Raw genomic sequence first — 15841 nt, 5'->3', positions numbered from 1 at the left:
ACAGCAGTTGACTGCACAAGCATGAAAATCAAAAAAATAAAAAATAAAGTAAAGAAATAAAATACTTATGTTGGGAATGTTAAAAGAGGAATAGAAAAGGTCATTGGATAGAGAGGTATTAGGTTAAGGTTATTTTAGATATTGTTAGAGTTAGAATCAGTGATGGTGGTCAGCCGTGAGGGTGATAGGACTGGTATTTGCTAGTAGGTGAACCATGAGAAGGAAATACAAAAATGTAGTGTCAAGAGCACAGTGTTCTAGGCAGAGGGAATGGAAGTGCAAAAGCCCAGAGGCGGGAAATTTCTTGAAGGATTCTAGGGGTAGAAAAGAGTTTTTAGTGTGTTGGAGTTTTGTGAATAATGCGAAAGTGGTGTAAGGTAAGCCAGAGCTGGAGAATGTAGGGCCATATAGGTCCTTAAAGAATGTGAATTATATTATTTGAATAAATTCCAAAATGTTATATATATTTTTATAAAAATTATATGGGTTTATGTGTGATAAATGGAATAGAAAAGGACAATATTTAATGCATGAAACCAGTTCAGAGTCTATGGTCAAGGAGTTCAGGAGGGAGAAATATGGTTTAGACTAGCAGAGGCAGCAGTGAAGATATAGAGAACTGTTAGAGATTCGAGGTAGAATCTGTATGGTGTGATGCTGGGTTATATTTGGGAGTGAGGAAAATGGAAGCCTCAAGGATTTCTTTTTATGTGTTTTGCCCAAGAAAATGCATAGACGGACAAGACTGGGAGATCAATAGATTGTATACAGGAAGACCGAGCGTTCAGTCTTGACGTTTTAGGCTCTTGATATATAAGTGTTCATCTAAATAGGGATATCAAGTAGATGGTTGGATTCATGAGTCTAAAGCTCAGGAGACCATTTTAGTCTAGACATATTCATTTGGGAGTCTTCAGCACATAGGTGATATTGAAAAATAAGAGACTAAATGAAGATCACCTAGGAAGAAAGTGATAGAAGAGAAGAAGAGGAAAAAGGAAATGAGTAGGTAGGAGAGGGAAGGAAGGATAGATGAGAAGAGAACTCAGGATGTTCCTGAGATACTATGATATTTTGGGATCTGGTAGAGGAAAAGGAGCTAGTAAATGAGGATGGAAGGAATAGCCAGAGAGATAAGAGGAAAACAGCTGAGCGCATGGTGTCAGAGAGGCAAGGGAAAGAATGTTTATTTGCTGAAATATAGGATTCCGATAACAAGGTTGATTATGGTTGTTTCCATGTATTTCAGGGAAATAGGCATTAGAGTTTGAAATCCCTGGATGGAGTCTCAGGCCTTGATTTAGATTACATTTCGATGAACAGTCAACTTGGAGTTACGTCCGCCACTAGTTATTTAACATTCACTTTATAAAGACAATTCAGAAATATAAAAATCAAAACAATAAATACATTTACCCAATTATTTATTCCACCTCCATAGTAAATGAAATGTATTTTTGTTGGTCACAGTAAGACCTTCATCATCAGATTAATATTTCAGTTTGTGAAATGATGGTGTGCCTTTTGATAAAGTGTTTCTTTTATCACAACAATAAAACTTTGTTGTGTTATTTTTGCCAGGAGTTTGGATGACACCTCGACACATCATCATCAATTCTACAACAGTGGAATTATATTGGAGTCAGCCAGAAAAGCCCAATGGCCTCATTTCTCAATATCAATTGAGTCGTAATGGAACCTTGGTTTTCCTGGGTGGCAGAGAAGAGCAGCATTTCACTGATAAAAACCTGGAGCCCAACAGCAGGTAAACTAAAAGAAATTGTTACCAACCATCCAGTAAGATTTTTTAATTTGCAGGGAGGTTGAAAGAGACATCTTGCGCTGATACAATATTGAATCAATCATTCCATCTGTTTCCTCATTCCTTAGCTATTCATTAATTGATGAAGTCTTCATATCAGTTTCAGATGTTAGAAACCTAGGTACCAAAGCATTGTTAGTCTTCAATGTGCATGAAATTCCTTAAAAATGTAAATAAGTAGTCTTTTATTTGACACTAAAACATGAGAATGTTTAAATATATAATATATACAAAGTGTTAAGCCTTAATGATTATAAAATTATCTTAATATACCTGCATTCCTAAACTAGCAATGAAAGAGATTTAAAGAACTTTGTTTTGCATTAGCTCTCTTTTTCTCTAGTATTATGCTGTCTGTATTTGCTGTGTTATCTACAGACATGAGCTTTAGAGAGAGAATTTCCACATATTCACAATTCATTCCCATTCATCTCTTAACAGAGACAAAATATATCTTAGATCAACAGATGGTTTATTCTAGAGAGTAGAGATCAATTTAGTTTTATTATAGTGAGTAAAGATCAATTTAGAAATACCTCCTCTAAATTCCCTAATATCCAAACCATTCTAAAATAGGGAAGATTAATCTGAATCCTCCATAACCCACCATTGCAAGAATCTCCTAAAATCTTCGCGAAAAGCTGTGGATTACTAGAGGGTTAAAAATAAAGGGGTGAGGGGCAGAAATAGTACCCATCTGCAGAGATTGCTGACTTGTGCTGGAAAAACTACCAGGTCTAGGCTAAAGTTTCTGGCCAGGGAGGAAAGGATTTGCAGTTTGTAACAAATGTGGGGCTAAGCAATGGATAGCAAAATCAGCAACGTTTGTTCAAGTCTCTTGTGCATGCCTTATCACAATTCTTTCTTTTTAAATATAGATACGTTTACAAATTAGAAGCAAAAACTGAAGGTGGCAGCAATACGAGTAATGAGTACATTGTACAAACACCTTTATCAACACCGGAAGAAATCCACCCTCCACATAATATCACTGTAAATGGGCCTTATTCCATATATGCAGCTTGGTCCCCACCAGGTAAAGAAATATAACCTCTCTCTCTACATGTATATGTAAGATATTTTTAGAAGAAATGCATTAAAGATGGAAATGTGAACTTAATAAATTAGAAAGGTATAGTACATCTCCTGGATACATATGAACGGAATAATCATAAGCCACACCTCTGAGATATAAATGTATAAATATATACATAAGTACAGATAGATACAAATAGATATAGATATATACACATATATGTATATATACCTTTCTATCATGGCACAACTTTCCTTCAAGTATCAGAGCTTAAAAATCTGTTTTCTTACTCATACAGATCCAAGGCAAGTCATCTGGGTCCTAATTAGCATCAACATTCATTTCCACAGGACTCTCTACAGTGCATTAATGGTGACCTGTCCTTCCCTCTATGTTATATCAGTGAGTGGGGAATTTGGAAAGGCTGTAGTCCACTCTATCTGTGTACCTGGAGCTGTGACTGGTTGTTAGCTGAACTTTGCCCCTTCAATCTGAATAGCATCTGTTTTAGTCTAAAAGCTGCCAGAATGGGATACACCAGAAAAAGAAGGGCTTTTAAAAAGGGAATTTATTAAGTTGCAAGTTTTTAGTTCTAAGGCTGTGAAAATGTCCAAATTAAGACACCAATAAGAGGTTACTTTCACTCAAAAAGGCCGAAGAGGTTCAGAGAAAGCTTTCTAGCTTTCTCTCCAGGCTTCTTCAACAGTTTCCCCGGGGCTCTGTCTGTTCTGGTGGCTCTGTTGTTTCGGTGGCTCTCCAGCTTTTTCCAAAATGGTTCCCTCTTGAAAGGCTCCAGTAGCAACCCCACCTTAAATGAGTGGAGACACATCTATGGAAGCATCTAATGAAAAGTTACCATCCACAGTTGGGTGGGTCACATCTCTATGGAAACACTCAAAAAAGATTTCACCCAGCAATATTGAATGAGAATTAAAGAACATAACTTTTCTGGGCTACATAATAGCTTCCAACAGGCACATTTCACCCTTTGGAACCCAAAAAGACATGAATGCAAAATATATTCAATCCACAACAATATCAGAAAGCCTTAAACCATTTCAGTAACAAGACAAATACAATACAAAGTCAGAAACAGCATAAAATCTCACCAAAGTTAGTTACAGGCATGGTCTGTCCTAAGGCAAAATCATCCTCTGACTCTAGACCTGTAAAACTCAGAACAAGTTATCTGCTGCCAATATACAAAGGCGGGACAGTCATAGGATACATATACCCATTTCCATAGGGACAAATTGGAAGGAACGGTGGAGCCACTGGACCAATACACTTCTGAAAACCTGCAGGGTAAACTCCATTCTGTTTCAAAATCTGCGAGTCATTTATCTTTGGGGCTTTGGAAAGCAGCAGTCCCACCTTTCCCAAGGGCCTATACAGCAGCCCACCTCTCTTTGAGTACAACCTTGGGGGACACTGTAGAGACCACCTTTTTCTTGGTTCCAGGTTCCCCAAGCATCAGGGCCACACCTGGGCTCTTTGCCATCTCTGGTGTACACACTCAACCCCTCCAGAACAATGGGGTGGCAGCAAGGCCCTCCCCAATTCCCGAGGAATGTGCTCCACTTCTCCAAGGCCTGAGACACAACTCTTTTTGAACTGAAAGGTAGAAGGTCCACCCTCTACCTCCAGGGCAAACTCACCCTCTCCAAGCATTTGGGTGGGTCTGCTCTCTTGGCTTGAAGTTTCTTGACTTCAGACCTTAGCTTCCATGGATCTGCCTTTGGAGTTATTTTTCCTCCAATATGTCCCTTTTTTGCCTCTCTTAGTCCAAACTGTCAGTGGCTACATTTATACCGATCCAACAACACTCTGGCTGGTTTTCTATGTAATAGGTAGGGATCATAACCATCAGACAATAGGACTTTCCATGTATTCTTCCTAGATAACTCCATCTCCAATTTTGGCTTTTTCTGAAATGGCTGACTGGTTCCCTGTTTAGTTCAATTCTCATATGGGGCACTGTTTTCTGGGGTCTACCTTTCTGGAAGCCCAGGGTTTTTCAGACAATCAATCTTTATACCCAAGGGTTCAGTTCTCAGCTTATCTCTTTCCTGTCACACCTCTCTATAAACTGCAAGAAGAAACCAGGCTACACTTTCCACACTTAGTTTGGAAATCTCTTCTGCTAAATATCCAAGTTCATGGCTTTTAAAATCTGCCTTCTATCTAAAACCAGTAGTCGAGTTTGCCAGATTCTTTGCTATTTTAAAGCAAGGATCATCTTCCTTCCAGTTTGCAATAATATGTGCCTCATTTCTGTCTAAGGCTTTATCACAGGTATCTTTAGAGTCCACTTTCTACCAATAATCTCTTCAAGGCATGCTGGGCCTTCTCCATCAAGCTTCTTATGATACTTCCAGAATCTTCCCCTTATACATTTCCAAAGCCATTCTAACATGTTTGAAATTTGCAAACCACACTAGCACCCCAATTCTCCAGTACTGAGATCTGTTTTAGTTTGAAAGCTGCTGGAATGCAATATACCAGAAACAGAATGGCTTTTAAAAAGGGGAATTTATTAAGCTGCAAGTTTATAGTTCTCTGACTGTGAAAATGCCCAAATTAAGTCAACCACAAGAGGTTACCTTCACTCAAGAAAGGCCGATGAAGTTCAGGGTTGCTTTCTCAGCTGGAAAGGGATGTGGTGGCATCTGCTAGTTTTCTCTCCAGGAATTTTCAGCAGCTTCCATTCTGGTGGAAGTTCTATCCATTCTGATGGCTCTGTCAGTTCTGGTGGCTCTAAAGCTTTTTCCAAAATGGTTCCCTCTTAAAGGGTTTCCGTAAGCAACCCCAGTTTGAGTAAGTGGAGACACATCTCCATGGAAACCATCTAATCAAAAGTTACCACCTACAATTAGATGGGTAGTATCTCCATGGAAACAATAAAAAGATTCCACCCAGCAATATTGAATATTGGATTAAAGGACATGGCTTTTCTGGGCTACATAATAGCAGAGCCTCCGTTGTGCCATCTAGTGCATTATCATATTTGATGTAAGCATAATCCTTAGGTAAAATCCTGATTGCATTAACCCTGTGGAGAAAGTTTTAGAGTGAAAGTTTGCTCTTTTAATGTGAGACGTAAGAAGGTTTTGTTTTGGTAAAATTTGAAACCAATTAAGGGGTTAAGTGCCCTGCAAAAACATGAACTTTGTTTTCAGTATCTGGTCTTAACTGGAACGAGCTCCTTTAGCCACAGTTCAAAATGGCTGACAGAGCCATTTTGGCCATCAGCAGATCCATTCCATAAAATAAGTATCACAGTCATATTTTTCATCTAAGTGAGCAAACGTCTTAATCAAAACAGATATACAGATTGAAAACAGTCATGCAAGTTACAAAAAAAAACTAAAACTAATATACAGAACTTAGGTTCTCATAAATCAGCATCCTTATGCTGTTTATGTTTGATCTAAGATCTGAAAGAGATGGTTCTTTGCTCAGATTCATAGAAGAAAATCTGCCAAGACCTTTATAAGTAAAGAAAAATTTTGCTTCTTTAAGAGAAATCTTCTCTGGAAAACACAAACTCACATCTCTCCTTACAGAATTGAGTTCTACCTTCCTGGAATTGTATGGCTGTCTTGTGGACTTTTAGCATACCTCTCCTTGGCACTCTTACAGCACTGTTGCAGTCTTGCACTGCAAAGAAAACTGAGGCCAGGTACAGCCAGTTTGGCCAGAGGTTTCCTCGATTCAGACCAGGACCTTCCACAATCTAGAACCTCAGAGAACAATGAGGGAGAGCCCAGGATGATGAGCATAGTTGGCTATTTCCTTGTCCTATGACCAGGAAGTCCCACTGTTCAGCTATTTTAATTATTGCTATTAAATTAGCTACTATTGTAACTTCTATACACATATAACTTGCATTTGCTAGTCTGAAGCTTCAAACTCAGTGTGGCGTTGAAAACATCTTTCTTTTAAGGCAACCAAAGTAAAACAAAAGAGAAAGCCAGAATTCTTATCCCAGTAGTACTACCTACCAGCTACTTTATAGAAGTCAGGTCCTCCCTCTCTGGCCTCAGTTTTCTTCATCCATAAAATGGAGATATAATGATAGCATCTTCATGTAGAGTTGTTGTAAGGAGTAAATGAAGTAATCTATTTAATTGACATACATTATCTAGCTCTGTAGAATATTCTCTATATTGTGATTATTATTGTGGGGGAATTAATTTTACCTTGAATCACTCATTTCTAAATACACTTGCTCCAACATTTTCTAGGGGCCCATGGCCCTCCTTTTCAAAATGATAAGCCTGGCCACTGCAGTTTTAAAGACTTCTTTCAAATTTTCCAACATTTTATAGTTTCTTTAAATTCAGTATCACTTTTTTTATGCTTAATGTATAATATTTCTATTTAGAAAAGGATCATTGTGAAATAAAACACATTTTTTCCTTGTTTAATATAACCTGAACTCTTGTCTACCTCAGGCTTTGTAGAAATTGTTCAGCCTAGTCCAGGCTATGGAATAGATTGTGGAAATGCTTTACACACTGACTCTGACCATTTAGCCAATGGTAATAAATCTATAATACCCACACCTGTCAATCTTTTAGTTACAGATGCACAAAATCCATTACAGAAACTCTGTAATATATGGAAAGATTAAAATCTTAAATTAAACTTTTTTCCTGGTGCCTGGGAGGATTTTGAACTCAGTAAGCAGGCAGGTGATTTTGACTTGTGTATAATCTACAGTTGATTTTATTGGAAAGAACCTCATGCTGAGTTTTGATTTGGATAATAAAAACATTTTTCTGTTTCTGAATAGTCACAAATATATATTTTAAACAGAAAGAAAACAAACTTGTAATAATTGGAGGTTGTTTATTTGCTCACATTGAAGAGCTTTCTAAGTATCTGTCATACTCCCTTGACGTTACAAAATGATTGCACTATATGCAGAACTGATTAATGGGCAAAATGGTCTGTCCCAGTAGTTTCCAAACCTGAATGAGCATTAGAATTACTTGGAAACTTGTGCAAAGGCAAGTTTTCAACCCCAAGTTTACTGAATCAGAATCATTTGTTTGAAGACAAGGATTCTAGAGGGGTTTTTTGGTTTTTGCTATTTTTTGTTTTTTTTGTATGCTGTATGGTGGGGGTCACATTTCATTCTTTTTTCCATGCGACTGTTCTATTATTGCAGCACCGTTTGTTGAATTTTGGGGGTGGGGGGGCGGATTGCATCTAGAGCCTTTTAAAAGCTCCCCTGATGATTTTAATGTGCCATCAAGTTTAATAAGCATCGATTATAAATACCATGTGAGATAAGTGCTTAATTAAAATGATTATTTGAAAACACGGATCAAACCAACTTCTTTTGAATGTCCAATGCCAAAATAGCTAAAATTTGACTGATTTGCTCCAGGTGTAATTTGTTTTGTCATCAGCATGACTGGAGTGACCTTATGCAGGTACGTTGCTGGGAGAAAAAAGTCTATATTACCCAGGCAATTAAATGAGCTTTCGGTTTTCAAATTGTTGTTTCAATGCCCCCTATAGATTAGGTCTTATACCTGTTTAGATAGTCTCCTAGTAAACAGGGTGATGTCTAGAGAATGTGTGAAAATATCCAGGGTTAGGGTTGCTGTGATACTAACAGCGAACATCATGTAAATGCATGCATGCTACTTGTTACAAATGTGACTTATTAACTCCTTACTAAGTGTCAAACACTTTGATAAGCATTTTCCCTGCCACCCCTGGGTTAATTTTCATAAAAACCCTAGGAGGCAGGGAACATCGTTCTCCTCCTGTTAAGATAGAAAATCTGAACCTCCAAGAAGTAATGCAGTGCTCAAGGTCACACAGCCGAGCTAGGATTCAAATTCAAGTCTGCTCTCAACTACCACCTTTGAAGAACAATTCCTTCCTGTCTTTGGACTAGCTCCTGAATCCAAATAACTTTCTATTTATTGCCTAAAGTCTCTTAGATTTATTATGGAGCAGCTGTGCTTTTCTGAGTAGTAACCCAGAGGGTCAAGAAACAGAGTTAGGGGTTAGTGAAAGCCAGAGGATGCTGGGAGAATGTCTTGCTGGGCATTTCATGACCAGAAAAATTCATCGTGGAAATGGTGAGCCCCTAAAGAGAAAATATCCACCTAGCAATAGTCACCTCCCGAGGCGTAAAAGAACTCATAACCAGGCAGCTTTACCTACCAATCCAAAAGTCCAAAAAGTAAGGAATAAAACATGACTTAGCAAAAATCCAGGTGCCGGAGTATTCTAATCAGCTGGGGGAAAATAGTCATTTCTCAAATATCTATAAAGAGGTTACTTAAAGACTCTTTTAAATCCTGGATAGACATTCTCCTACCTCCCATATAAATCCTGGTCCACTTTATCCCCTTATTACTCAATAAATGTCAGTAATAATATTATCAAAACCCTACGCTCTAGAAAATCAGGACTTCTATAGTTTTGCATGTCATTTGTACCTTCAAATCAAGTAATATGCAAACAGGATATCTCTACAAAATGTTTGCTGAATTAATGGAGGAACAAGATGGTGAGTATGCTTCCAAAATGTATCATGCAGACAAATATAAATAAATTATAGATTTTTCTGCTCTTTAAAATTATTCAAATACTTGATTTCCTGTGAAAGCCAATCCCTTTTCCCACACTAATTCAACCCTGCATGCACACATACACAGACACAAACATAAATTCCTTCTTTTAAAGAAAGCCTTAGCATGTGAACATGATTTCCAAATATGTTGTCTTAGGGATGCATAATTTTTCTCACCTATATAAGAAAAGCAAGTATTGGTTTCTCTATGGAATGGGCCTCACCACTTGGTTGCCCTTTGTCCTTAGACAAGCTACAGAATGTGTCTGAGCTTCGGGTTTCTCATCTGTCAAAGGGAATATTATATATTTACCCTGCATTGTTGTTGTGTAAAATAAATGAGCAGTGGCACTTAATAGAGGCCAGCTATTGTCATTCAAACCTGCAGGTAACTCAAGCCATCTTATTTTACTCCTAAAATGTCCTTCTAGGCTTTTAAAACTCAGAAATTTGGGTCAGAACTTACATATTTATTTTAAAGAGATCAAATGATATATGTTTCCTTAATGGGTGGAAAATTACAGAAAATGAAGATGCAAATACTTCAAGGAACATAAATGATGTACTCAGCATAAGAATGGAGAGAGATATCCCTGCTGTTTGGGAATCCAAACATTCAAAATTATTTAAACTCTGAAGGTAATAATGAGCCTTTCTAATTTATCAAGGTGATGACTATATTTTGAACTATCTCAGCTCTTAATCATGTTCTAATTAACAATGCCATTGCATTCGACATGCACTTTTTCTCACATAGGATGGTGAGTTATTTAGCTGAATGCATAATGTTGAAATCATTGCATTGAAATACCGATGCTTTTCCTCTCACATTTATCTCCTAGTTTATTAAAGAAAAGAATTGGCAACAATTCTTTTACTGAGAAATCATTTTAATTAATATTTTGTAAGAATATAAATGCTTTTTATTAATCAAGTTTTGATTAGAGAGTAGCTGGGCACAATATGGCTTATCTATAGACATTAGACATCTTGGTGTTCAGCAAGCTAATCAGCCACAGTGTATTTAAATTAGAGACTATCCATTTTAAGTCAGAGTCGTTATTACTCTTTCTAAGGCATTCACTTACATTAATTGGGATGATTCAACATTGGCAATTGCATCAGTTTCCTCAACTTAGAAGTCCAATAACCAAATGACAAGTGGTGGTAAGTTTCAGGAGAATAATCGTGCATGGATGATTTGTATTTAATTATGCATAGATTTATGTTGCAAGATTGAATTCTGTTCGGCATTTTCTCCGAGATAGACACCTATCTCATTTAATGCTCAAGATAACAAAGTAGTATGTAGCATGTAGTATTGTTTTACCCATTTTACTTACAAGAAAAGCCAATTTAGAGATATTAAGCTGTTTTCTTTAGGTTATTCATCAGGTGTCTGCTCACCCATGATTCCACGAGTCTGACAGCAAATTCCATGTTCATAAGCACGATGGTGTATTTTCTCACTTTTTTTTCTACTTAGCATAGAAATCAAATTATTCTTTCTGCATTCTACCATGGTCCATTTCAAAAGCTAAAAATAAATTTCACTAAAGATAAAGGAAATATGAATGAGAACAATGTAATATAAGGGCAATTAATCAGTAACCCAGTAGGGTCATTTTATTTATAGCTTAAAATTTCATGGGATACAATTCATTTGTTTTTGCATAGATCGATTCCACTGTCCCCTTAACTAATTTGTAGATGTTTACTGCGCCTCTCTCAGAGGAAGGTGGCGATGCCAGATTCCATGAGTGCTGTAAAGACAAATGAGTCATTGTCCCTCCTATCAAAGAACCTTACTATCCATAGGTAAAAAATGGTAACTGTTAAGTAAAACCATGTACAATTTCCATACACTTGTTATAAAATGTAGAAATTCAAGAGAGGGAGGATTATCTCCTGGAGTCATAAGAATATGTTCAACGAACAGCAGAGAGAGGTCATTCTTAACGAACAAATTTTCACATACGTTGGCCTGGAAATGGGGAGAGTGAGGACTTATGTACCATATGGCGAGTATCATGGATACTTAGTGTTAATGAGGTATGTACTCTGAGGCCTTCAAGACTAAACACAGTTGGGAATATTAGCTCAATGAGAGCTACCACGTGAAATCCACTAAGTGATTGCTGTGACGTGCCAATTCCACAGTGCACATATTTCAAACCTGAACCTCTGTGAAATTTGAAATTTATAATACTGGCTATTATAGAAGCTCACTCTTAAATAGTCAAAACCCACAAATATTAAGTCTGACAATGCCAAGAGTAAATAGGAGGTAGGTAAGTGATATCAGGTGACTGGAAGTCTGTGCAGGCTAGGCTATTGATGTTTGTGTTTTGTTTGTTTTGTTTTGTTTTTAATATTTCTATTGACAAATCTTCACACACATACATGCCATACATGGTGTACAATTAACAGCTCACAAAATCATCACGTAGTTGTGTATTATCACCATGATCATTTTTTAGAACATTTGTCTCACTCCAGAAAAGAAATAAAAAGAAAAAAACTCACACATCCCATACCCCTTATCCCTCCTTCTCATTGACCACTAGCATTTCCATCTACCCAATTTATTTTAACCTTTGTTCCCCCAATTATTTATTTATTTTTATCCATATTTTTTTACTCACCTGGATTCATAGCCTGGATAAAAGGGCATCAGACACAAGGTTTTCACAATTGCTCAGTCACACTGTTAAAGTTATATATTTATACAATCATCTTCAAGAACCAAGGCTACTGGAACACAGCTCCACAGTTTCAGGTACTTCCCTCCAGCCTCTCCACTACACCATAAACTAAAAAGGGCTATCTATATAATGCATAAAAATAACTTCCAGAATAACCTCTTGATTCTGTTTGGAATCTCTCAGCCACGGAAACTTTATTTTGTCTCATTTCTCTCTTCCGCTGTTTGGTCAAGAAGACTGTCTCCATCCCTTGATTGGACTGTTGAGTGTAACCAAAGAGGACTTCGATATTCGCTACATGTCCAACAACCATCAACAACCATTTTGAAACCCACTCTTGCTTTTCATTGCCATGACTGCTGGGCTAGTTCAGGCCCCCTAATCTCTTGCCTGGTTTACAGCAACAGCCTCTTAATTCAGCGTTACTCTTTGTTATTTGTCTATGAGGGGATAAGTACAGAAATTGAGCATCAACTTTAAGAAACATTCATAGCAAATTGACAGTGTAACTTTACGTCCCTTGAATCTAATACAATTTCCAACAGACAGATTCTCACACATTTTGGCATAGAAATGGAAAAAGTCAGGACTGGAACTAATCACTTAAAAATGGGGCTTCTGTTTTGTGTATTTGGGTTTTCTTTATTTCATTTTTTTTTTCTAGAAATTCGTATCTGTTGCATTTTACAAGTTATCAGTCCATGCGAGTTTGGAAGAAATATCAAAAACTGTTTTCTTTTGTTTTGTTTACTATGGAGACTTTGTGAAGCACTGTCCTTAATGGTTTTTGTGCCTTTAGCATAGACCATGTACTCATCCCCACAGTGCAACCAGAGCGATCTTTCTAAAGAGTAAATCTGATCATGAAACCCACCTGCCCTTGTACCCAGGATGAGGTCCAAACTCCAGAAGCAGAGCATACGGGGTCCTTAGGGGTCCCTCCCCTGCTTAGCTCTCTAGCCTCATCCCTGGACCAGCTCTTCTCAATCGCTAGCTCTCTCTGGCTCTCTAGCTCTCTCTCCCTCCCTCCCTCCATCTCTCAAGCCTTTGTCCATCTTGTTTCTTCTGCTGGAACAAACCTCCTTCCCTTCCTTCCTCTTCATTCCCCAGCATGGCTACTTCCCATTCAGCTTAAGTGTTGCTTCCCCCAGGAAGCTCCCTCTGAAACTCCAGTTCTGGGTCAGGTGCTCCCCCAGTACTTCCCTCTTTTTTACAGATCTTACTACATTAAATTTAATATTTTATTTGCCTTTTCCTCCCTTACCATTTGACTATAAGCACCTCAACAGCAAAGACTGGATAATATTCACTTTGGAATTCTAAGCAAAATTTATAGTGCCTCACAGCTTTTCAGACTAGCATTCATTGAAATTTGAATGAAGGAATGAAAAATATAAATACATGAATGAATAACAAAGTAGTGCTAACCTCACAAAATGCCACCTAAGCCACCATATTCAGCCCTCCCTTTTGTGATATCCTAAACTGTTTAAAACTACATCTATTCTACATCTGTGTCTGACCACGTGACTTTCCTCTTCTATATTCCATCATGTATGTTAGGAAGTTTGTTCCAATCCATGTTAGTGACTCTGAAAGTGGTCAACAGAGCGCTCACCCACTTCTTTTTCCAATGTAACCTTCAAAATCTTTGTAACTTATATTAAAAAATACATGGTCACTATGTGTAGTGTAGTATATTAAAAACTGTAGAAATGTAAACCACTGGCAAGACAATCCCTCAGTCTTGTTGAGGAGGCAGAAAATTTAGCTGTCAGACAAAGCACTAAGGATACGTTAATGGAAGAGAGGCACATGGGAGGAATGTGGGAAGATGGACAGTTGGTCAGGAAGAGCTTCAGGGAAGAGACAAGCACTGAGCTTGAAAAAGAGCTTGAATTGGGCAGGCCACAGTGGCTCAGCAGGTAAGAGTGCTTGCCTGCCATGCCCAAGGACCCGGGTTCGATTCCCTGTGCCTGCCCATGTAAAAAAAAAAAAAAGAGCTTGAATTTCATTTGGAGTGGGAAACCATTCCATTCTCAAGTGAAGGCAGACGTCGGTATGTTCGGCAATAAGTCAGCCAGTTTGACCTGAAATCATGGGTGTGCATATATACAAGACAAAAAACAAAGAAGCAAAGTCTGCTTTTCATTATGCACCCATAAGATTTTGGTGTTTTCTTCGTCACAGACTCATAGACAGTAAATTATTCCATGGTTACAATTCACTGCGGCATGTGGTTACAGATAATTTTGAAGGTTTGTAAGACCATTCTTTTAAGAATTCTTTGTTATAATCTTGATGTTTCTGACAACAGACTACAGGAAACTGTGGTGATCATGGGTTCTGCCAGCTGTGGTGGAGGTGCAGGTAGAACTGGGGTGGGGAATGAAAATGGTTCCATTTGTTCTTTTGAACTCACTGCATCTTCTATTACTTTACTGGAACATGTGCGTAGCTTCACTTCAAACTCTTGAGTTTTTTGTTTGTTTTCTCCCCTGATAAATCTTGACTCTGGCCAACCTGTCACACAAGTCCTAAACTGAAATTATTTGTCACTCAATCCTTTAACCCCTACAGGGAGCTAGTTCTAAATTTTAATGATCATCTGATAGAAGGTATCTCTGCTAAGCTCTCGCCTTTGCTGATTCTTGCTTATATTTTGTTAGAGAGGTTGTGGGTTTACAGAAAAATCATGTATAGAATGGAGGTTGCCCACATAGCACACCACCATTAACACTCTGTATTGTTGTGGGTCATTTGCCATAACTGATAATAGCACAGTTATGCAACTGTGTTATTAATTAAAGTCCGTGATTTGACACAGAAGTCATTATTTGTTTACCATAGATTTTTAAAAAATTTTATTCTGTTACCATATATACAATCTAACATTTCCTATTTAATCACATTCATATATATATTTCAGTGCTGTTAATTGTATTCACAATTGTGCTCCCACCACCACCATCCATTACCAAAACATTTCCATCATTCCAAGCAGGAGCCTGTACATTTTAACTCCCCATTCCCTATCCCTGCCACTCTCCCCTGGTGACCTATATTCTACATCCTGATTCTGTGAGTTTGCTTATGCTGATTGTTTCAAATCAGTGAGATCATACAATATTTGCCTTTTGTGTTTGACTTATTTCACGCAGCATAATATCTTCAATATTCATCCATATTGTTGTACGTGCCAGGACTTCATTCTTTTTTTTACAGCTGAATAATATTCCATTGTATGTGTGTACCGCACTTTGTTAACCCATTTATCAGTTGATGGACACCTGGGTTGCCCCATATTTTAGCAACTGTGAATAATGATACTATGAATATTGGTGTGCAAATATCTGTTCGAGATCCTGCTTTCAGTTCTTTTGCTTATATACCTAGGAGTGGGATTGCCTGATCATATGATAGTTCTACACTTAGCTTTCTGAGGAACCACCAAACTGTCTTCCAGAGCAGCTGCAACATTTTACATTCCTACCAGCAATTAACGAATATTCTTATTTCTCTACATCCTCTCCAACACTTGTTATTTTCCTTTTTTTTAATAGTAGCCATTCTAATGGATGTGAAATGTTATCCAATTCTGATTTTGATTTGCATTTTCCTGATGGCTAATGATTTGAACATCTTTTCATGTACTCTCTGACCACTTGTATAACTTT

General features: G+C 37.6%; 1 protein-coding gene across 1 annotated transcript in view; it reads left to right on the top strand.

The window, feature by feature from the left end:
- The window catches only part of USH2A (usherin), an 844952-nt gene that overhangs the window by 712634 nt on the left and 116477 nt on the right, over positions 1-15841 (top strand). The window contains exons 57-58 of the mRNA XM_077157816.1: positions 1582-1765; positions 2701-2858. Of these exons, the coding sequence (XP_077013931.1) occupies positions 1582-1765; positions 2701-2858 (342 nt within the window). The remainder of the gene's footprint in view (positions 1-1581; positions 1766-2700; positions 2859-15841) is intronic.

This window comes from Tamandua tetradactyla, chromosome 4 (assembly GCF_023851605.1).
Source record: "Tamandua tetradactyla isolate mTamTet1 chromosome 4, mTamTet1.pri, whole genome shotgun sequence".
NCBI lineage: Eukaryota > Metazoa > Chordata > Mammalia > Pilosa > Myrmecophagidae > Tamandua > Tamandua tetradactyla.
This window is presented reverse-complemented; position numbering and strand designations above follow the sequence as displayed.